The sequence below is a fragment of the Nerophis lumbriciformis genome, linkage group LG04 (genome assembly GCF_033978685.3).
Source record: "Nerophis lumbriciformis linkage group LG04, RoL_Nlum_v2.1, whole genome shotgun sequence".
In the NCBI taxonomy this organism is placed as follows: Eukaryota; Metazoa; Chordata; class Actinopteri; order Syngnathiformes; family Syngnathidae; genus Nerophis; species Nerophis lumbriciformis.
In genome coordinates this window covers 24,372,751-24,396,636 of record NC_084551.2, presented here as the reverse complement: position 1 = coordinate 24,396,636, position 23,886 = coordinate 24,372,751, and the positions used below count along the sequence as shown (strand labels likewise).

General features: G+C 41.4%; 1 protein-coding gene across 1 annotated transcript in view; it reads right to left on the bottom strand.

The window, feature by feature from the left end:
- Window positions 1-23,886, bottom strand: part of dnah5 (dynein, axonemal, heavy chain 5) — a 231,485-nt gene that overhangs the window by 98,422 nt on the left and 109,177 nt on the right. The window contains exons 61-65 of the mRNA XM_061951064.1: window positions 10,535-10,802; window positions 10,216-10,339; window positions 8,933-9,040; window positions 7,206-7,320; window positions 3,656-3,832 (exon numbers count right to left, since the gene is read on the bottom strand). Coding sequence (XP_061807048.1) covers window positions 3,656-3,832; window positions 7,206-7,320; window positions 8,933-9,040; window positions 10,216-10,339; window positions 10,535-10,802 — 792 coding nt within the window. The remainder of the gene's footprint in view (window positions 1-3,655; window positions 3,833-7,205; window positions 7,321-8,932; window positions 9,041-10,215; window positions 10,340-10,534; window positions 10,803-23,886) is intronic.

Here is a 23,886-nt window from a genome sequence, read left to right as displayed (position 1 = left end):
CAGAAGTGTGTTGTTGTTTCTTGTTGAATTGATACATAGCTGGTACATACGGTTTACATTCTCGCAAGAATTTGCATGGAAATAAGCAGACCTCTGCAGAAACAGACTGAATAAAATGGTTTGGCAAAAAAATACACTTTCCATCATTCAACACCATTCCGAATAATAATAAAACAAATCTTCTAACTACAGTACATTTGTTAACAAACATTACCTATCTTAATTCGTGCATGAGAACAGTGTTAGGAATGTTTGTCGTAGCGGTAGTGGTGGCCTCAAAAAAGGCAGGCGATAGCATGCAGATTGCCGGTTAAGGAGTGTTTACTGTCCCAAAAGTACAAAATCCAAGGTAAAGGAGGAGGTTGGAGTTTGAGCAGGAAGCAGGGCTGGAGGTCGAGCAGGTTGTAAGGCTGGAGATCTAGCAGAATGCAGGGCTGGAGGTGGAGCAGGCTGCAGGGCTGGAGGTCTAGCTGGCTGAGGGGCTGAGGGCGAAGGTGGCGTCGTCGGAAGACCCACTGGAAGAGAGACAGGAAGCGGCACTGGAGCTGGCGTCGGCGGAAGACCCACAGGAAGAGCAGGTAACGATGGCCTCGTTGGACCTTGAGCTGGCAGCCTTGGTGGAAGGAGTTGTGCATCTCCATTCGCACAGCTGAACCTCCTACCCACCCAAGGAGCAGATTCCAGAAGCTAAAGTATATCGTGCTGGAAGGAAGACCTGTTGATACGTGGCCTTAGTGAAGGCAGAAGCCAAGGGTGGGTGGGCTTTGGGAAGCCAGGGTGCCGATATTGGCGGGGAAACAGGGTGTGGTCTGGCCTGGGGTATACCAGCTCACAGCCCAAAAAATTAACTGGTTGGCGAAATCATGAATTGGATTACCATAGTCAGGCTGTGATGACGAGGGGGGATCAGCTGGTGTGGTGGGGCTCCGCTGAGGTTTGCCGCTTCGGTCGGCGTGCAGAGGAGATGTCATCGCACCGTGTTGAGACAGGGCTGAGCCATGACCGCACTGGATGACAACCCAAGCCGTGTGTACAGATGCAAGTTATATATTAATCACACCCATACTTGTTGGTGGAATCATTATGTTAGGAACGCTGGTCGTAGCGGTAGTGTTGGCCCCCAAAAAGGCAGCTAACAACAAACAACTTGCAAGGTAAGGAGTGTTTAATGTCCCAAAAGTACAAAATCCAAGGTAGACTGCAACAGAGGGTATGCACAAAACAAGCACAGGAAAACTGTGCATAAAAAATAGCTAGAGAGTGCTAACAACTTAGAAGTGCAAAACAAGATCTCAAAAATGCTACTTATCGTGATAGTTCCTTCGACAAACAATACAACGATCCCACACCAACATTAAAGTGAAACTGGTTTAAAAAAATCTAAGCAGCAGGTGAAACACATCATTATTAATCAACAACAAAAACAGAACAGGAAGTGGAATAAATAACAGTGCAAGACAGGAAGTGAAACAAAAAACCCACGAAAACACCCAAAAAACTTAACAAAGAAGGACCTGGCGTCACAGGTCGTTACAAACAGGCTTCGTAGAGTGATTCATATACACCTGAAAATACATCAGACAAACTTGAAAATCTAATTTAGTCATTACCGTATTGACCCGAATATAAGACGTCCTTGAATATCAGGTCACCTCTCTATTTCGAGACCAGATTTTTCTAAATATATTTTTCAGACAAGATATCAGACAATTTTTTCCAATATCAATTCAATCATAAGAAACTTTCAGATTGAAATACAAAAGATATCAAAGGTCTTAGCTGTTTTACGGTTGTTTGATGATTGTGCTGTATTGGTAATCATTATCTTAAAATTAGTACTCTAACTTTTCACCATGTTGTGGCTGCATCTTGCAAAGTCACTGGTGTCTTTGTGAGTGACAGGAAGAAGGGCTCTAACACAATTGGGGAGATATCGTTTGGCTCCCCATGTCGGTTTTCTAGACCCAAATATAAGGCGACTTTATCTTTTCAGTTCCTACGATATTTGTTAAGTTCTGCCTGTAATATTAACCTTGTTTTGTTTAAATTCTTTTGACATTGTTAGACTTTAATCAGTATGTTTTCACATTTTACATTACATCATCCATCCATCCATCCTTTTTCTACCGCTTATTCCCTTTTGGGGTCGCGGGGGGCGCTGGAGCCTATCTCAGCTACAATCGGGCAGAAGGCGGGGTACACCCTGGACAAGTCGCCACCTCATCGCAGGGCCAACACAGATAGACAGACAACATTCACACTCACATCCACACACTAGGGCCAATTTAGTGTTGCCAATCAACCTATCCCCAGGTGCATGTCTTTGGAGGTGGGAGGAAGCCAGAGTACCCGGAGGGAACCCACGCAGTCACGGGGAGAACATGCAAACTCCACACAGAAAGATCCCGAGCCTGGGATTGAACCCAAGACTACTCAGGACCTTCGTATTGTGAGGCAGATGCACTAACCCTTCTGCCACCGTATTGTTCATAAATTCTAATATATTTGATTTCAAAGTGCCACAAATGGAAATGTTAAAGCAGAGATGGAAAAAAAATAAAGCAATGCAAATAGAATGTAAATGTATGTATAATATGCATGTGCAACATATAATATGCCAGTGCAACATCAAACAGTGTTCTGGAGAAATCAATACATGTAACGTCCCAGCTGGACACATCCGCATCAACTTGCTAATATGGTGAATAGAACAAAAGTGATATTGAATAAATCATTTATCAAATAATTTGTCCAAGAAAACTTTTGACGTGGCCATGTTGTAATAAAAAAATAAACCACAAATAATAACTGTTGCTGTAAACATTATGCTTACACTCAATTGCTTAATCTTTTCCTGCACGTCGTTAGAAGAATGTACCCACTTGTGCGTCTACTACGGCAAGTTAAACATTCTAATCAGGGACTTGACATTGTGGATTTGCATGCAAGCATCCACCCCAGGAGGCAAGCTTTAATTACAGCACAGCTTCCCACCCCACAGCCTCATGCTAACTATAGCCACACCCGCTGTCACACAAAAACACTCCGGGGTTGCAAAGATGGGAGGCAAAACCTGCACTTGGGCACTCTGCTGTAAGGCTTCTCTTTGGATTATTGTTTATGAATCAGCTGCGTGCTCATGTGCTGCCGTACATAATTTATTTGTTTTTTTCATTGATTTCACATGCATTTCATCAGCAATGCTTGTTCTGTATCAACCAATCATCTTTTTGACAACCTGTTTCTCGATGTGATTAATCTGAATACAAAAAAATACATCTGAAACAACACAAAGCAAGAAGATACTATGGTGGATAAAGACATAAATCAAAACAGAGAAGCTCACTCAAACATCTCAAACATGAAGTTTACTGAGTTCTTCTTTTAAACCTTTATGGCTCCCTCGGGGGAGACAGGAAGTTTAGTCAGAGAAAGCAGAATTGTATAAGAGCTGGCAAAACTCTAGTAACTGATGCAAAGGAGAGAAATGCTTTCATGAGACCCTAGGCCAAATGAGATTAGTTTTAAAAATAGACTTACGGGACATTTATGAGGAGTGATTGATTGAATCAGAAGCGAACATATGTACACGTTTTGTTAAGAAACACAGCAACCGTTCCCTAGCGACAAAGAGGCTATTCTGTAGTTTGTATACCTGCAGTGCTGCCTCAGCTTCCTCCAGTGCAGGCTTGGCAGCTTCAAGTTTTTGCTCCGCAGTGGCTTTGTCTGCTGAGATCCTGTCCACAATGGCCTCAGCCTTGTCCTTGACTTTCTGAACCTCCACCTTCACTCGCTCCGCTGCCTGGGCTTTGACTGTCACCTCTTTCAGCACCTGGGAAGATGAGTAAACAAAAGTATTACGTTAAATAGAAGTATATTTCAATGTCGGCGGATAGGCACAAAGACGTTATCAAGTGAACAGAACATAACAGTTTGCTCTACTGGCTGTAAATTTAACCTGCAGTGATGCAAAGAACATTATTTATACCTCGTACAATAAGCCACCACAGTGTACATGTGCTTAATAAAAGCTAAAAAAATGTTTTCTACAACTGAAGAAAAATCTAAATTTAGAAAGAAAGTACAAAACGAAGAAAGTCAAATACTACAGCTAGGGATGGCTACCTTTTCACAGTACCTGGGAATTGATAGCGTCGGTCCTCATCAGAATCAGAATCACATTTCTTGGCAAAGTATGATTAATTCACAAGGAATTTGACTTGGTAGACTGTGCTTTCTTCATTCATAGCTACCAATTTTCTGTACTTTTGTGTGTGTTCAAATGTGTTAATAAATATTAATAAAAAAAAAAAAAAGTTTCTTTTTTTAATTTAATATTTAACAATGAGCTGTGTTGTTATCTTTTCTTACACTTATATGTCTCATTTGCCAGGGCTGCACTGATCGTATTACATTGTAGACTTTGCATGTAGTTGCAATACGAAAACATTAGATCGCAGTAATGTATATACAAACCCCGTTTCCATATGAGTTGGAAAATTGTGTTAGATGTAAATATAAATGGAATACAATGATTTGCAAATCATGTTCCACTCATATTCAGTTGAATATGCTACAAAGACAACATATTTGATGTTCAAACTGATAAACATTTTTTTTTTTTGCAAATAATCATTAACTTTAGAATTTGATGCCAGCAACACGTGACAAAGAAGTTGGGAAAGGTGGCAATAAATACTGATAAAGTTGAGGAATGCTCATCAAACACTTATTTGGAACATCCCACAGGTGAACAGGCAAATTGGGAAAAGGTGGGTGCCATGATTGGGTATAAAAGTAGATTCCATGAAATGCTCAGTCATTCACAAACAAGGATGGGGCCAGGGTCACCACTTTGTCAACAAATGTGTGAGCAAATTGTTGAACAGTTTAAGAAAAACCTTTCTCAACCAGCTATTGCAAGGAATTTAGGGATTTCACCATCTACGGTCCATAATATCATCAAAGGGTTCAGAGAATCTGGAGAAATCACTGCACGTAAGCAGCTAAGTCCGTGACTGACCTTCGATCCCTCAGGCTGTACTGCATCAACAAGCGACATCAGTGTGTAAAGGATATCACCACATGGGCTCAGGAACACTTCAGAAACCCACTGTCAGTAGCTATAGTTGGTCGCTACATCTGTAAGTGCAAGTTAAAACTCTCCTATGCAAGGCGAAAACCGTTTATCAACAACACCCAGAAACGCCGTCGGCTTCGCTGGGCCTGAGCTCATCTAAGAAGGACTGATACAAAGTGGAAAAGTGTTCTGTGGTCTGACAAGTCCACATTTCAAATTGTTTTTGGAAACTGTGTTCGTCGTGTCCTCCGGACCAAAGAGGAATAGAACCATCCGGATTGTTATAGGCGCAAAGTTGAAAAGCCAGCATATGTGATGGTATGGGGGTGTATTAGTGCCCAAGACAAGAGGGAGGTAACTTACACATCTGTGAAGGCGCCATTAATGCTGAAAGGTACATACAGGTTTTGGAGCAACATATGTTGCCATTCAAGCAACGTTACCATGGACGCCCCTGCTATTTCAGCAAGACAATGCCAAGCCACGTGTTACATCAACGTGGCTTCATAGTAAAAGAGTGCGGGTACTACACTGGCCTGCCTGTAGTCCAGACCTGTCTCCCATTGAAAATGTGTGGCGCATTATGAAGCCTAAAATAACACAACGGAGACCCTCGGACTGTTGAACAACTTAAGCTGTACATCAAGCAAGAATGGGAAAGAATTGCACCTGAGAAGCTTAAAAAATGTGTCTCCTCAGTTCCCAAACGTTTACTGAGTGTTGTTAAAAGGAAAGGCCATGTAACACAGTGGTGAACATGCCCTTTCCCAACTACTTTGGCACGTGTTGCAGCCATAAAATTCTAAGTTAATTATTATTTGCAAAAAAAAAATAAAGTTTATGAGTTTGAATATCAAATATCTTGTCTTTGTAGTGCATTCAATTGAATATGGGTTGAAAAGGATTTGCAAATCATTGTGTTCTGTTTATATTTACATCCAACACAATTTCCCAACTCATATGGAAACAGGGTTTGTACTACTACATTAAGTTGAATGTGCCAGTCTTTTTTTGTTGAATTGTACAAAATGTTTATACTGTAAGTATTGTACTTATTACACACCAACTGTTTGACCGTAACGTGCATCTTTGTTGTAGTTCTCATTACTAAATCTGGAGGTGTTAAAATTGCCATGTAAAATCACTAATGCTAATCGGTAGCATGTGTATGGCAAATCCAATGTAAATCCAATGTAAATTGAACTAGCACATTTTGAAAAGTGGAACCTCACTGTGTTCTTCTTGCTTTGCTGGTGTAAAAGATTGTAACATTACCTCGAGTCTGCTCTGAGTGCTTGACAGCTTGTTTCCCGGCCAAACGTTTGAGCCGGTGCCGAAATTGCAATCGAGAATGATGTCACATGCAACAAAATGTTATGTTATCCATTATTGATTTTATAAGAATCAGTAGCCGGTAGTACTGACAAGCTTTGGCCGGTACCTATAAAAGTACCTAATTCGGTACTCATCCCTAGTACCACCCACACAAAAAGCATTTCCACAAAAAAAGAATGTGATGAAACATATAAGAAAAATAATAATATGCCTCGGCCGTTTTAAAAATGTTTTGGCATGATATCCATGCATCCATTTTCTACCGCTTGTCCCTCTCAGGGTTGCGGGGGGTGCTGGAGCCTATCTCAGCTGCATTTGGGCGGAAGGCGGTGTACACCCTGGACGAGTCGCCACCTAGTCGCGGGGCCAACACAGATAGACAGACAACATTCACACTCACATTCACAAACTAGGGCCAATTTAGTGTTGCCAATCAACCTATCCCTAGGTGCATGTTTTTGGAGGTGGGAGGAAGCCGGAGTATCCGGGGGGGACCCACGCAGTCACGGGGAGAACATGCAAACTCCACACAGAAAGACCCCGAGTCCGGGGATCGAACCCAGGACTTTTGTATTGTGAGGCACATGTACTAACCCCCGTTTCGCCGTGCTGCCCGTTTTGGCATGATATGGCCAACATTTTTGTATTGCAGAAGGGCCAATTGTCTTGATCACGTTGTTGGAAAAGGATACCATTTCTAGAGTACTTAACCTTTTGTAAAATGTCTGATTAAGCTACTCGTATACACAGACACCCATAAAGAACTCACATCATTATCTGTAGCACCCACCATATCAGCCTTTTCATTGGCCACCTGTAGTTCCTTCTCTTTCACCTCCAGCTCCTTGCTGAGTGCTGCTACGGACTCTGAGGCCTCCTTGAGCTTCTGGAGGCCAGTGTTCATCCTAAATAGAAGTGCAATTTAATTTGTCTGTCAAACTGTAGTAGTATACGTGTCAAACTACTAGCCTTTATTAGCATATGCTGACTCTTGAGATGAAAAACTTTATGCAGACATAAAAAAACAAAAACAAAATCACTAAACGTGTATAAATAAGATGTCTGAGAAGGTACAATAAACTAGAAGTGGGCTAATCTATCGCATCTGAATTGGCTCTGCATAGATACAGTGGTGATTTCATTTTTGTGTACTGTCTCGGTTATCGTATGGCCAAACATTGCGCCAAAGAAAATAGTCAGTTTACCCCTGTATAATTCCACAGAATTGAGTGCTCAAAGAAAGCGTCCATGCGCTGGTGACTGAATCATTAAGTATGGCTGCAAAATAACCCACCGTGGGGCCAAAGAAAGTTGCAAATTGTAGCATACTGGTTGGGCAGTCACGAGTGGCATGTTGTGCCGCGAAGCGCTGTCTCGTGCGTGTGATCGCTTCAGGTAATTTGTGTATGCACGCAGTTGTTGTCTGTGTGTTCTTAGATATAACACTAATGCCAGCACTTTGATAAATAAGGTGAGAAACAATACTGAATGCACTGAATACTGAGCACTGAATACAAAAAATGTGACTCTCCTCTGCTCTTCAATAAAGCTAAAAGGGATGTTCAATTAATGTATGCATTTCAATGTGTCATGTCTGTTGATCATGTTTTTGTTTTAGTCATGTTCGGTTTTGTTTTTGGACTCTTTGTGCACTCTTGTTTGTTTTGTCACCATAGCAACCCATTAGTTTTCACCTGTCATGTCACGCACCTGTCTTACGCCTTGCACTCGCACACCTGTCACTGATCATGTCACTGCTATTTAAGACTGTCTGTTTCTGCTGATCGGCCTGGTGACATTATCTATCCTTTCATACCATGCTACTCCTGAAACCCCTGTTACCTCTGTTTGTTTCATGCTACTATAGTTCCATGCCAAGTAAGTTTTTGTTTATTGTTCATAGTTTCTGCCTTTGTGCAAGTTTTGGTTTCATTAGTCAAGTTTGTTCTCCGCCATTGTGCGCACCTTTTGTTTGCTTCTTTTTTTGTAGTTTGTTAGTGTTATAAATAAATCATGTACTTACATTCACGCCTTGCCCGCGCCAACTTTCCTTTGCACCATGGGAAAACAAACCACGCCAAAGTCCAAGTTTTGACACAATGTATTTCATGTGTTTCCTGCATACATTTTTTCCTTATCAAACGTGCTAAATGGCCACATTTCTGAGAGTGTGGAACATATTCATTGATGTTGTTTTCTTGTGAGACCCTTGTTCTTAGGACCCTTAGGAAGGGATTACTTGAATAATATCTTTAACCGTGAAATCCTGCTCATTTATTCTTTTGTTGCCCTGAGAGAGTCAATACTTATTGACTATGCAATTCCTATTTGTAATCGCATACCTGCATACTTTATTGACAATCTATATATGACAACCACGGCCAGTTAGTTTCCCTGCATCCATTGCAAAACGAAAAGTTATTTCTTATATGAACAAAAACTTGTAAATGTAAATGTGGGATATAAAGGGGGAGCCAATGAAAAACTATAGCTATTTACAGTAATTATGTTGTTTACCTATTGGCCAGCGTTTGGACTTCGGACCTTTTTTCCTCATAGATGCTCTTGTAGCCCTGGATGAAGGAAAGGTAGGACTTGGGAGTGACGTGGGTGGAACGGCGGTATCTGAATGCAAATTAGAATTAATGTGATACATTGATAACACATGGGACAAACTGCAGCATCCATCATCTGCTTAGGACAGTGTTGCTCTTTCTTGTAACATTTAAAGTTAAAGTTAAAGTTAAAGTACCAATGATTGTCACACACACACACTAGGTGTGGCGAAATTATTCTCTACATTCGACCCATCCCCTTGATCCACCCCCTGGGAGGTGAGGGGAGCAGTGGGCAGCAGCAGTGGCCGCGCCCGGGAATCATTTTTGGTGATTTAAACCCCAATCCCAACCCTTGATGCTGAGTGCCAAGCAGGGAGGTAACGGGTCCCATTTTTATAGTCTTTTGTATGACTCGGCAGGGGTTTGAACTCACAACCTACTAATCTTAGGGCGGACACTCTAACCATAGCCAGTGGTTCTTAACCTTGTTGGAGGTACCGAACCCCACCAGTTTCATATGCGCATTCACCAAACCCTTCTTTAGTAAAAAATAAAATGTTTTTTTTTTTCAAATTCAAGACAAAGTTATATGTTTTTGGTAACACTTTAGTATGGGGAACATATTCTAAGTAACAAAGACTTAATTTAGAGTTTTTTGGACACTAGGGGAACATTTTCTAAGTAACAAAGACTTAATTTAGAGTTATTTGGTTAGGGTTAGAGGGTTAGGGCCAGGGTTAGAGGGTTAGGGTTATAATAAGGCCATGCCGAATAAGGCATTAATAAGTACTTAATAATGACTAGTTAAGAGCCAATATGTTACTAATTTGCATGTTAATAATCAATTAATTAATGGTGAGTATGTTCCCCATACTAAAGTGTTACCATGTTTTATTACTGGTGCACAAAATGAACCGTGCATGAAAATCACCTCTTTCAAAGAACAAAACCAACACAGTGCATAAACTCACAACAAATTACACACCTGCAAATCAGTGTGACTTCTGCTGTTGCCGTATCCGTAATACGCCGATAGGGAGAAGTTTTTATTTACACGATGAGTCGGGTGTGTCTTGACCTCCGCCGAACCCCTAAGCCCGACTCACCGAACCCCTAGGGTTCGATCGAACCCAGGTTAAGAACCACTGCACTAGGCATTTGCTAACATTTGCTATAATGCTTCACATTTTATGCATCCTTTTATGATTAAATAATATGAAATTGCTGATCAGTATACTATACCTCTGAAAGTAATCAACACACTTCTCAGCCACCCCATCTTGGAACGATCCCATGCATTGAACCACCTCGCTTTTGACTTGGGGCGAGCAGTCGATATCAAACACAGACACAAAGTGCTCTGAAACTGAAGGACACAACAAAAATTGCAGCGACGGCAAAAAAAAGATGAGAAACCTAAAGTGTACAAAAAGAGATTTAAAAATAATATTGATTTCAACATTAGGAGGTGTTGACATTTACCCATACATACATTCATGTTCAGAGACAATTAAAAAACAATAGAGAAGAAGACTATATTGAAACAAACACTTATGTGTACCTGCCACAAGAGCATCTTTAGGCCAGCGTCTAAACCAGTCCATTGTGCACCCAGATATCAGCGCCGGGAATTTTAACGCCCGGTTGCGGAACTTTTCCCCAACAGGTGAAAAACAGAGAATGACGTGAAGATTGTGTCGCACTCGTGACATGAAGTACTCGTACAGGTTTTCATTGGTGGGCGGTCGCCTTGGAAACTCCCGTTTCATGATCAGGACGAGATCACTGAGAATCTCATCCATTTCATCCCGAGCAAACAGGTTGGACACCTGAGGGCGTAAGAAACTAGTTGTTAGTTGGTTCAACTTACTAGTTCATACCTAATACATTTGAAATGTGGATTATTTTGATATATTTATAATCCAATGAGAATGAACATCCAATGTTGTTATTACAATGGAACTTCAACATAAGAGTGCCCCAATTTAAGAGTGTTATGAGAAAAGAGCTGTCTCTCGGCGAATTGTTACGTTTTAAGTTGCAAGCAAAAATTGTAGCTACAAGCATCCCCGCCATGAGCTGGTGTAGGAAATGTCACAGTGAACCCTGCAAGATCCAACCAAAACAAATGGTTTTACTCTCTAGCATTAGCTTATAGCTAGAGATTAACATAACTTTGTTTTCAAACCGTGAGAAGGAAGAAAGTGTGTGTAAAAGACAGTGCAAGGAAGAAGAAGACGACAATATTAATTGGATTAAATGAATAAATTATTAATAACATGTCGACTTGGTGAAGCCATTTGAGCGTATCACTGCCAGTCTGCACCACACTGAGGCAGAATGAATCGAACGCCAGTAAAGAATGTTAAAATAATATTTAAACACCGGACATTTATCCATGAAAGTATAGAAAAGCTGCCGATGGTGTGTTTGACGAAGGAGCAGCTTGGAGGAGATAACGTAAAAGTCCACTCTCAAAGGTAAATACCGTACATTATTAATATGTTACTTCATAAATCTGCTGTAGTTGTTAGGAGTACATTCTATTGTATTGTTTTGATACAATATGTATTATCTAAAACTTGTTTTTCTTTTTAAAAGACATGCTACATGTTAAAATTGTGCTGTTTGGGGGGCAAGCAACAATTCAATTTAATTCAGTTCATTTCAATGGGAGACGTTGATTTGAGATACAAGTGTTTTGAGTTAAGAGCTGTGTCACAATACCAAATAAGCTTGTAAGTTGAGGTACTACCGTAGTATAAAGAGTAGTAATTAGGGGTGTAGGGAAAGCATTTGTGTTTTTATCTAACCAAACCGAAAGCTCTGTACTGATCTCCCACGCAGTACACACTTCAAGTGAAGGGCAGGAAGTGTGCGTTTGCCATTGCGAAGCAACTCCACAAGCCTGGGTAATGTAGCTAAAAGTGAACTGTATTTCGGACGACATCAGCCAGCAGATGGCAAAGCTAAAGGCTTGCTTACACATTCCCGGTGTTCTGTCAAAATGTGCTACCCATAAAAAAGAGCTACCCAACGCTACTGAGCATGCGCAAACATGCGCATCAATGCTAAACTTTTCCTTGAACAAAATAACAATCAAAATGAACTACTTTGTGTAGACTTACCTCATGTAGACTTTGTCACTTGGGCGACAAGTAAGTAATTCTTTGAAATTATATTTCTTTCATTGTGTATTCTAACCTGCAATAAGCATGTAGATACTTACAGCGTGAATAAGTTCACATTGTATATTAAGGGACAGTAAGCAAAGCAAGTTCACATAGACACAAATAACGGTAGTCTGCATTTTTATTTTCATCACTGTTGTTTAAACAGGAATAGCAACTGGTAACTTTTTTTGGGCGCAGCAGTTCACTTTGACAGAACACTGGTTTAAGTGGCGGTTCATGGCGGTTCGGCGTGTTAACACTGAACACAAACTCTGATCATCCATCACTCACCTCCCATGAACCCAGAGAACCTTGGGGACCTGACAAAAACATTTAAAATTGTGCATTTTCCGTAGCGGGCTTGGTGGTTTGAAATGGGCCGTGTTCAAAATGCCTTTTACCATGTAAAAAAACAGGAGCCTCCATATTTTCACCGCAAGATTTATGATAGTACTGTGTTAACACAGCCATAATCCGGCAGTCACATTTTCCTGAGGCACCTTCACTACGTCAATACAGTAGTTACACGGAGGTGGCGGAGTTAAACACGGAAGCATCACGGGATACAGAGGCACTGCGGTTGATGCGGGATAGACGACTCCGCCACCTTTTGGAGAGATCCCTGGTCCACGTTGGTGCACTGTTCAAAACTTGTGGAGAAAAGCTTTCTGCCATAGTTGAGACACGATTTACAGCAATTTGAGAAACACCATAAACTGCCCCTTTAGCAGTTTTATGTTTTGCATTTTGTCCCCTTACCGTACCGAAAAGTAACGGAACTGTGGCTTCTATATCGAGGTACGTACCGAAGCATAAGGATGCAGTACCATTGCACCCTGAGTAGTACTGTAATTTCCGGACTATAAGCTGTAACACTTTTTTCCAGGGCTTTGAAACATGTGCTTTATATAATGCTGCGGCTAATTTACAGTTTTTTCAGGGTTCTCGAGCTTCACATACCACTAAAAAATTAGGCCTCGTCACACCAATTTAATTTGCTATTAGGTCATCGTGGACCAATTCAATTGTTTATATTAAACCAAACGCACTCACAATTTTTCAGTCAGCCATTTAGCACGTTATGCATTTGTCTTCGTCATGGACAAGACAATAAAATGCACACGATGCAGCCCCAAAGCCGAAGATGATCAAACCGGAAACAGACACCCTACGGTACAGAGATCCTCCACCACTAACAGGGCCCGAAAGGTCAGACAATTGCACTCTGAAGAAAACGACTTCAGCAATTTGTCGAGCGCAGGAAGAGTAGAAGGACGAAGACCCCACTCACTGACCTCTCTGGTAGGCTAGTGTATGCTATGTTACAGCTATTGCTTTTTGTTAAATTTGTGAATGAACACAAGCGCCTGTGTAAATATTTCATGTTTCAATGTGTACACTCATAGAGGTCGGGTCCAGTGAGAGCTGGGCGGAAGCCAAAGGCAGGGCACTTGGCGGTCCGATCCTCGGCTACATAAGCTAGCACTTGGGATGTGGAACGTCAACTCACTGGGGGGGAAGGAGCCTGAGCTGGTGCGCGAGGTGAAGAAGTTCCGGCGAGAAATAGTCGGACTCACTTCGACGCACAGCAAGGGCTCTGGAACTAGTTCTCTCGAGAGGGGCTCTTCCACTCTGGCGTTGCACGCAGTGAGAGGCGACGGGCTGGGGTGGCAATCCTTGTTGGCCCACGGCTCAAAGCCTGCACGTTGGACTTTAACCCAGTAGACGAGAGGGTAGCTTCCCTTCGCCTTCGTTTGGGGGGCCGGGTCCTGATTGTTGTTTGTGTGTACGCACCAAACAGCAGTTCAGAGTACCCACCTTTTTGAGGGAGTACTGGAGAGTGCTCCCTCAGGTGATTCCCTTGTTCTGCTGGGTGACTTCAACGGTCATATTGGCAACGACAGTGAAACCTGGAGAGGTGTGATTGGGAAGAACGGCTGCCCGGATCTGAACTCGAGTGGTGTTTTGTTATAGGACTTTTGTGCTTGTCACAGATTGTCCATAACAAACACCATGTTCAAACATAAGGGTGTCCATATGTGCACTTGGCATCAGGACAACCTAGGCCTTGCATCAACTTTGTTGTGTCATCGAATTTGCTGTCTCATGTTTTGGACACTTGGGTGAAAAGAGGGGTAGAACTTTCTACCGATCACCACTTGGTGAAGAGTTGGCTCCGATGGTGAGGGAAGATGCAGGAAAGACCTGGCAGGCCCAAACACATTGTGAGGGTCTGCTGGGAACGTCTAGCAGAGTCTCCTGTCAATTTAAATTCCCACCTCCGAAAGAATTTTGAATATGCCACGAGGGAGGCGCTGGATATTGAATCTGAGTGGACCATGTTCTGTACCTCTATTGTTGAAGCGGCCCATTGGAGCTGTGGCCGCAAGGTGATTAGTGCCTGCCGTGGCGGTAATCCTAGAACACGCTGGTGGACACCAGCGGTGAGGGATGCTGTCAAACTGAAGAAAGAGTCCTATCGGCTCCTTTTGGCTCATGGGACTCCGGAGGTAGTGGACAGGTACCGACAGGCCAAGCAGTGTGCGGCTTCTGCGGTTGCGGCATGGGAGGAGTTCGGGAAAGCCATGGAAAACGACTTCTGGATGGCTTCGAAGTGATTCTGGACTACCATACTACCATCTGGCGTCTCAGGAGGAGGAGGAAACAGTGCAATGTCAATACTGTGTATCATGAGGATGGTGTGCTGCTGGCCTCGACTGCGGATGTTGAGGATCGGTGGAGGGAATACTTCGAAGATCTCCTCAATCCCACCTACACGTGTTCCTATGAGGAAGCAGTGCCAGGGGAATCTGTGTTGGGCTCTCCTATTTCTGGGGCTGGGGTTGCTGAGTTGATTAAAAAGCTCCTCGGTGGCAAGGCCCAGGGGTGGATGAAATCCGCCCAGAGTTCCTTGAGGCTTTGGATGCTGTGGGGCTGTCTTGGTTGACAAGACTCTGCAACATTGCGTGGATATCGGGGGTGGTACCTCTGGATTGGCAGACCGGGGTGGTGGTTCATCTCTTTAGGAAGGGGAACCGGAGAGTGTGTTCCAACTATCGTGGGATCAAACTCCTCAGCTTTCCCGGTAAGGTCTGTGTACGGTGTGATCCTGATGGCTTGATCTCGCGGGGATCTTCAGCTCTCATTGGATCGGTTCGCAGCCAAGTGTGAAGTGACTGGGATGAGAATCGGCACCTCTAAGTCCATGGTTCTCGACCGGAAAAGGGTGGAGTGGCAGCTCCGGGTTGGGAAAGAGATCTTGCCCCAAGTCTTGTTCACGAGTGAGGGAAGAGTGGGTCATGAGATCGATAGGCGGATCGGTGCGGCGTCTTTAGTAATGCTGACACTGTATCGATCCGTTGTGGTAAAGATGGAGCTGAGCCGGAAGGCAAAACTCTCAATTTACCTGTCGATCTACATTCCCATCCTCACCTGTGGTCATGAGCTTTTAGTTATCGGTAGGCAGCCACGGGAAAGACCCATGACACGTTGGGAAGGCTATGTCTCCCGGCTGTCCTGGGAGAGCCTCGGGATCTCCTGGGAGGAGCTGGACGAAGTGGCTGGGGAGAGGGAAGTCTGGGCTTGTCTGCTTATGCTGCTGTCCCCGTGACCCGACCTTGGATAAGCGGGAAGATGTGTACACCTGCAGCTTATAGACTTGTGTGGCCAATATACTGTATGTACAAAATACAATTAATCCAACAATTACATGGGTGTGTCTTACATTAAGGTGAGCTCCATAGCCCGGGAATCATGGTAATACAGTATATAGCCATTCTGATGTTTCACTGAAATGTAAAGAAAGCACACAATATGATTCTCAATTGGATCGTTGTCCCCTTGTTTCGAATTAACTTCACCTGCTGTCTCCTACTGCGACACATTGTCTTTGTCCACATTCAACCAAAGATATGGTGTCTTGCATTTTAACAGCTTCTCCCTACACCACTCACTAATGAGAGACGTGTGTGTGTGTGTGTGTGTGTGTGTGCGTGTGTGTGTGTGTGTGTGTGTGTGTGTGTGTGTGTAATGCTGTTATCTGAAGCTACAACAGCAAGAAAAGATCATTTATTGGGATGTGAATGTGAGAGATAGTGACAGAGGTGATAGTTCTGAGAAGCAAAGAGGAGAACAAGGCTGCTGTGAGCTTGTCATTTACGTAGTGGTTGGATAGCAGTTGGCATGTGAGATGACACACACACACACACACACACACACAGACACACACACACGCACACACACTGGCTCCCATCTCAATTTAGCTTTCCCAGTAAAGCAGCTGCTGCTGAATTTGCCAATACATTTAAATGTATGCATAGGAAAAGAAGCAAATACAGATTCGGGACGGACATTGAGAATTAGCCTGGGTGAACATGTTGTAGTATATAACGTGCTCATGAAACATACTTGTCCTTATAAAATAAACCCAATGAGGTAAGAACAAAGAATAGACAGAAATTAATGAGAGGAAACAAGCAAAGGTCACGTCACTTGCCGTCACGGCATCTAAGAATGTAAGATTATCTATAGTATGTTTCCAGATGTAAGTGAATTCAGAAAGCTAAAAACATTTAATGCTTCTCTATTCACCAGAGGAGCTTTGGATTTAACAGGAATACACAACTTAGAGAAACTGTTAAAAGGGTAGAGGAGAACTTGTTTCAATCATATTCATTTAAATAGAAAAATCAAAAAGGAAGAGAATCATAGAGGCATGATGCAAAGTGTAAAAGGTTTATTAAATAATTTTGTCCATAGAGGACCATATTAAATCTGGTGCAAAGGTTGGCATAGGGATAGCTACCAAATTTGCTTTAAGTTCACAGATTTCATGTAAAATCTAACAATGTCTAATGTCGATATCGTTGCTGCACGTGACGTCACGTTCGGACTCAGTGCAGACGCAGCTGGACTGCCTCTATGTAAATTTAAAATTTCCCATGCCAACAAAGCAAGACGGAGGCACTCAAAAGTACATTAAGGCTCCACTTTTTTAAATGTGCCAGCTCGATGCTAATTTACATGGATTTTGCCATAGACATGCTAAAGATTAGCATAAGCGATTTTCCATGGTGATCTCAACAACTTCAAGTTTGGTAACATGCTAGTGTGTAATAAATACAATACTTACAGTTTAAACACATTGTAGGTCTCAAAAAAAGACTGGCACATTTAACGTAAGAGCAAAGACGACTCTCTGGCTAAAAAAAACCCACTGTAGTCTATACACTACTTCCATCCAGAGGAGATGGATCAGTTCAGATGATTGAATGACATCATCATTGCAGGGGTGCGCATTAGTCATCGATCCTATTCTAGAGCAGTTGACCACAGAGGAGTACCACATTACATGGACGCTGCTTCAATGGAGCAAAAAGTGGAATGGAAAGGAAATTATTGTCAATATTAACACTATTGACGCGTGCATTCCACCGAATAGTGGAAACAACACCACCACGCCAGTCATCATCCTAAAGCTTTCCAACAGGAAATCTAAAATGGCAATGCTGAAACAAGGAAATAACTGGAGGGTGCAAAAGTGTAAATGAATGAGCACCTTACAAAATGCAATGCTGACATCACCAAGAAGGAAGCAGGGGAAAATTCAGGAAACTTGGCACGCCAACTGCAAAATCTACATCAAGCTGAATGAAGGTCCAGAAGCAAGAGTTCTTGTTGTCAAAGACTTTGAGAAATCTGGACAAATATTGAAGTTGACAGCGCTTCAACAACGACAACGATAATGGAATCTGACGGAAAACAAACATCTATGAACTAAATTATATCAATAGAACCAACAAGATTGAAAGAGGTGTAGCGGTGTAGTGCAGAACCTAAACTACAAAGTGGTAAAAAAAACATGTCATTTGCTATTGAAAACATACAATGTTTAATATTTGAAATCTGTCACGAAAAAAGTAAAAATGTATTGATCAGTTGTTTGTATAAAACACCTAAATCAAGCATTGAAACATTTGAGAACTAGATTAAGGCAACTTTTATGGAGATCAGTCAAAAATAAATTTCCTTGTGTGGTGACTTTAACGTTGACCTTTTGAAGTTTGACTCCTACCTTGTTTACTTCTGTGACGACCTTCTTAAAGTTTTGCAATCAATCAGAAATATCAAACAGCTAAAATGCGCCAAACACGCATAAGTGTGGAAAAAGTCTTTTACTTTTTTCCCATCATGCACTCAAATAAATTTAAATTGGTGTAATTTTGAAAATTGCAATGGTGTTTGGACGTTTTTCATAATATCCACAAAGTTCAGTGAGCAGGTTGTGTTATGTGTGACCATGTGTGTTGACCCTTATGGTATGTTTTTAGATTTTTTTAATTTGATTTTATTTATTGAATTTTTTTGTTTGGGGGAGGGGGTTGCACCATGACTAGGGAAGGTTGTTTAGATTGTGTCATATATATACATGTTGTTCTGTTGTACCAAACTACATTCAAGGGTCATTAATCTGATTTACTCACATTGGGCCCCATCCAGCAACCGTTCTTTAGAACAAATGTTGTTCTTAGGCCCACTTACGAAGTTTTTAAGGAGATTTTTGTATCAACCAATGTTTTCTTTGCTCTTAGGGTGGCCTATTTGTTCTTAAGTGTGACAAGTTCCCTTACTTCTATTGTCTAATGTTAAATTAATATTATAGATATATATATATAGATATATATATATATATATATATATATATATAGATAGATAGATAGATAGATAGATAGATAGATAGATAGATAGATAGATAGATAGATAGATAGATAGATAGATAGATAGATAGATAGATAGATAGATAGATATATATATATATATATATATATATATATATATATATATATATATATGTATAGAGAGAAAGAGAGATAGATAGAGAGATAGACAAATAGATAGATAGTTAGATGGATAAGACAGACAGACAGATGTATAGCAAAATGAGCAATATATAGACATTTCAAAACACTGTGTGCGTGTATGCGCGCACGTGCACACACACACGTACACACCATTTCATTTTAATGTCCTCAACTGTGCGGACCTCGCCGCTTGACACCATGTTTACTGCATCGGTTATAGTACCCCAGATCTTAGCTTTATATGTGCCCTTAAACCCCGAGTTTGTACCCATGAGGATCACTACTTTGTTTTTCTCCACTTCCTGCAGTAGAAGCCTCCTCGGGGCTGCCTCAGCGGTCCCCCCTTTCTTAAGCTTACGTTTTGACATTATGTATTTCCCCCACGGGATAAAACGAATTTCTCTTCTGTAATCTGTTTGTGTTTTCTCCATGTGTTTGATGTTTGGCTTTTCCACCGGAATTGTGCCCTTATATGGGGAATTAAGGGCATTTACCTATGCAAATTACGGAATTAAGGGTGTTTACATATGCATATTAGGGAAATAAGGGCGTGTTTATATGCAAATTATGATAGACACGAACGCGCTAACCATTTGGCATTCAGCAACTTAAGAACAGCAGGTGGCAACAATTTGGCCGTTTAAGAACACGTCATGAATTAGAATGGACTCCTCTTAGGAAATCACTTAGGAAGAAAGATAAGAGAAAAAGTTAGGAACTTATTGCTGAATGGGGCCCATTGTCCACAAGATAGCAGCAGGTCTATAGCATTCAGACACCGCCTGATTAATTTGAAAGCACTTTGCTGTGACTCACGACGTCTCGCTGTCGAATCAATTTAAGTGGACCCTGACTTAAACAAGTTGAAAAACGTATTCGGGTGTTACCATTTCGTGGTCAATTGTACGGAATATGTACTTCACTGTGCAACCTACTAAAAAAGTCTCAATCAATCAATCAATCAATCGCGGGCCCGTGTAGTTTGGACACCCCTGATCTAAAACATTTGGAGATTTGCAAAGTTTGCTGTATACAGTTTTACCGTACAGTACTTGCAAATTGTTAAAGGTTAAAAAGAAAAAGAAATTCGAACACACACAAAATTACAAAAAAATGGTACCTTTGCATACTGGTATCGATTCCCACATACCAGTAATTGGTTTTGTATCGATTCAAATGTAAAAGGTATCCATCCCGAGGTGGGCAGCCTCATTAGAAAATTGAAAGCTTTAAACAGCTCATCATCCGAAGATGAGAGGCAAAGACAGAAAAAGAAAATAGTGTAGATTGTGTCAATGGGAATGGAAAAGGGAGAACCTGATGATGTGAAGTAAATGAAAGCTAAAGTAACTATTACAGAGGTAGGTGGAATATGAAGTTTAGTGGGCGAAGTATATAAAGCACGGGTAGGGAACCTATGGCTCTAGAGCCAAATGTGGCTCTTTTGATGACTACATCTGGCTCTCAGATAAATCTTAGCTGACATTGCTTAACACGATAAGTAATGAATAATTCCGCTGGTAATCACGATGTTAAAAATAACGTTCAAAATATAAAACATTCTCATGCATTTTAATCCATCCATCCGTTTTGTACCGCATCTGTTCAAGAAATAACAATGTTATTAAAAATAATTAGAGACTTATTATACTCTAAAAATGTTGGTCTTACTTAAAAAATGCACGCATTTAGTTGTCCATCCATCCATCCATTTTCCACCACTTGTCCCTATTTGGGGTGGCGGGGGGTCGCTGGAGCCTATCTCAGCTACAATCGGGCGGAAGGCGGGGTACACCCTGGACAAGTCGCCACCTCATCACAGGGCTAACACAGATAGACAGACAACATTCACACTCACATTCACACACTAGGGCCAATTTAGTGTTGCCAATCAACCTATCCCCAGGTGCATGTCTTTGGAGGTGGGAGGAAGCCGGAGTACCCGGAGGGAACCCAGGCAGTCACGGGGAGAACATGCAAACTTCACACAGAAAGATCCTGAGCGCAGGATCGAACCCTGGACATTCGTATTGTGAGGCAGATGCACTAACCCCTCTTCCACCGTGCTGCCCGCATTTAGTTGTATTCAGTGTTAAAAAATATGATGTGGCTCTCACGGAAATACATTTTGAAATATTTGGCTTTCATGGCTCTCTCAGCCAAAAAGGTTCCCGACCCCTGATATAAAGTATAGAGTAGGTAAAGTGCTAAGGAAATTATTTGGTTGCTTTCAAAACTCTGAAAATGTGGGAAGCAGTAGTGCTAGGTCCTACAACAGACAAATGTGCTAACAGAAGTACTTGACCTTAAAGTTACTTGCTGCTGCTTTTACTGCCGCTGAAGAAAATCAATTTAGTACTTGGAACTGAAGAAGCCGCAAACCCTTGAAGTCCTTACAGAGTCTGGTTTGTATGTTCCCAGAACCAACATTCTACTATGAGAAATCACTCGAAAATAGTACAAGTAGTTATGGACTATTTTTGTTGTTGTTGTTCCTACCGCCCGAATGCAGCTGAGATAGGCTCCCGCACCCCCCGCGACCCCGAAAGGGACAAGCGGTAGCAAATGAATGGATGGATGTTTCCAGCTGGACTATCTTACAGTAACATGAGTGTCAGTGTGCCCATTCAAGCCTTGCCATTACCTTTTTACGCAGAAAAGAGGCAGACAAATATTTACATTAACAAGCAGTGTATTGGCTAATAATGCTTCACAATATTTTTTTTGTTTTTAAAAGCATTTTTTAAGTAATTTTCTACAATAATCGTATATTCATATTAATTTGGAGTAGTAGTTTTTATGCTAAAATAATGCAATATTTCTCGTTAAAAATCCTATTATGTTTACCTGCAAACAGCCGCCATGCCATCAGACTGCATTGACAATTGAACAGTTTGAAATGTCACTAGATTATTGTGGGAAATGTACTTTTTCATGCTATTTGAGATAAAGAGGCAATACTCAGAGCTTGTGCAAACAACATGTTTTTTTAATACACTGTGTGCTCTGGATTCCTATTGCAATTACAGAAATAAAATTTCACACCCGAGTGGAATACATGCCAGCTGTCAGACAAAACAAGTATAATTGAGGCTTTAGTTGATGTTTTTGGATGATGTGCGAGCATCCAATCCTGTGCTGTGAGAAAAGCAACAACATTTCAGATTTAAAGAAGCTCCTTGTCATAATGACATGTTTGTGTCGCTGTAAAAGTACCAGTGTCGACTTTTTTTTAAGTGTCGGACAAGAGAAACCATTGATACCAAATTGTTAGCGCTTAAGGAATACTAAATTGTGTGTGCGTAAGTCTGTCGCCTTGTGGCATGTTCTCACAATAATAAAATATTGTGTGCATTATATACTAATATATATTTGATACATCCATCCATTTTCTACCGCTTGTCCCTCTTGGGGTCGTGGGGATATTTTATACAATATTACATCATTTTATTATACATTTATATATCAGCTAAATGACAACAATAAAATCCAGGCCATTAACAACTTTGCCCTACCAGTAATGGCAGCATGGACACTGGAACAGATGCAGGCCACTGATATCCAGACAAGAAATCCCCTTACAATGAATGGAGGTTTCCACCCTGAGTCCAGCACACCCAGCGGGCACAAGACATTGAAACCATGTCGAACATACATAAATGTCCTTTAGCATTAATTATTGAAACATTGTTGCAAACTAATTGTATTTGCAGTGTTGATGGCACATTGTACTGCAATGTTGAAACAATATTTTAAATATGTATTTTATGTACGGTGACTATTTAGACATGAACATCTATAATGTGTGTGAATGTATATATGTAATTGACAATAAATACATGTATATATAATATATATATATATATATATATATATATATATATATATATATATATATATATATATATATATATACACACACAATAGTGAGTGTCACAGGCATGTATGGGAGGAAACAACAGGCCTCCAGGAATACATCAAAAAGATGGACCCCAGGGCCCCAGGACCTGTTAAGTCAATTCCCTAGGCAACAGAAGCCCAGTCAGGAGTAGAATCCAGAAGGGTTGTCATGGCCCTTGCATGGCATGCACCACCAAAAAATTGAAGAAGTGGCTGACATTGAGAAAACATACCAGTGGTTAGAAAAGGCTGGACTAAAGCTCAGCACAGAGGCATTAATTATGGCAGGACAAGAACAGTCCCTAAACAGAAGATCAAACCAGGCCATGGTCTACCATATCAGTCAATGCATGCTGTGCAAAGAAACCCCAAAGACAGTACAGCACATAACAGCAGGGTTTAAGATGCATACATGGGCAACATAGAGCGTCGTAACCAGGTAGCAGGCATAGTGTACCGGAACATCTGTAAGAAATATGGACTGGAGGTCCCAGGATCAAAATGACAGATACCAGCAAAGGTAGATGTGAACAACTAGGCCAAAATTATGTGGCACTTCCAGATTCAGACAGACAAAACGATGATGGCAAACGAGCCTGACATAGGGGTGATGGATTAACATCAAAATAGAGATGTAACGGTAAATGGTATAATGACAAACCACGGTAAAATTCCAGAAGGTTAGTAATACCGTTTGAATTTGTAATTACCGAAAAACTGTCATTTATCAATGTATTTTAGGAAACACTGCTTACTTCCTGAAAACAGCGCTGGGTTATGCGCAATAGCGCCGTTTGACTTTAGAAAGCATGGCGGCAACAAGGACCTTGCTGCGGATATTCTCCCTTCGGGTAAACGTAGCCGATCGCTTCATTGAACTTAATTTCTCTCGCTTCATTTTCTTGGAGTCTCAGAGTGTGTTTAAGAGTGCACTGGTGTTATTAGATAGCGACAGGTGGGGACAATATTGGAGAAAGACG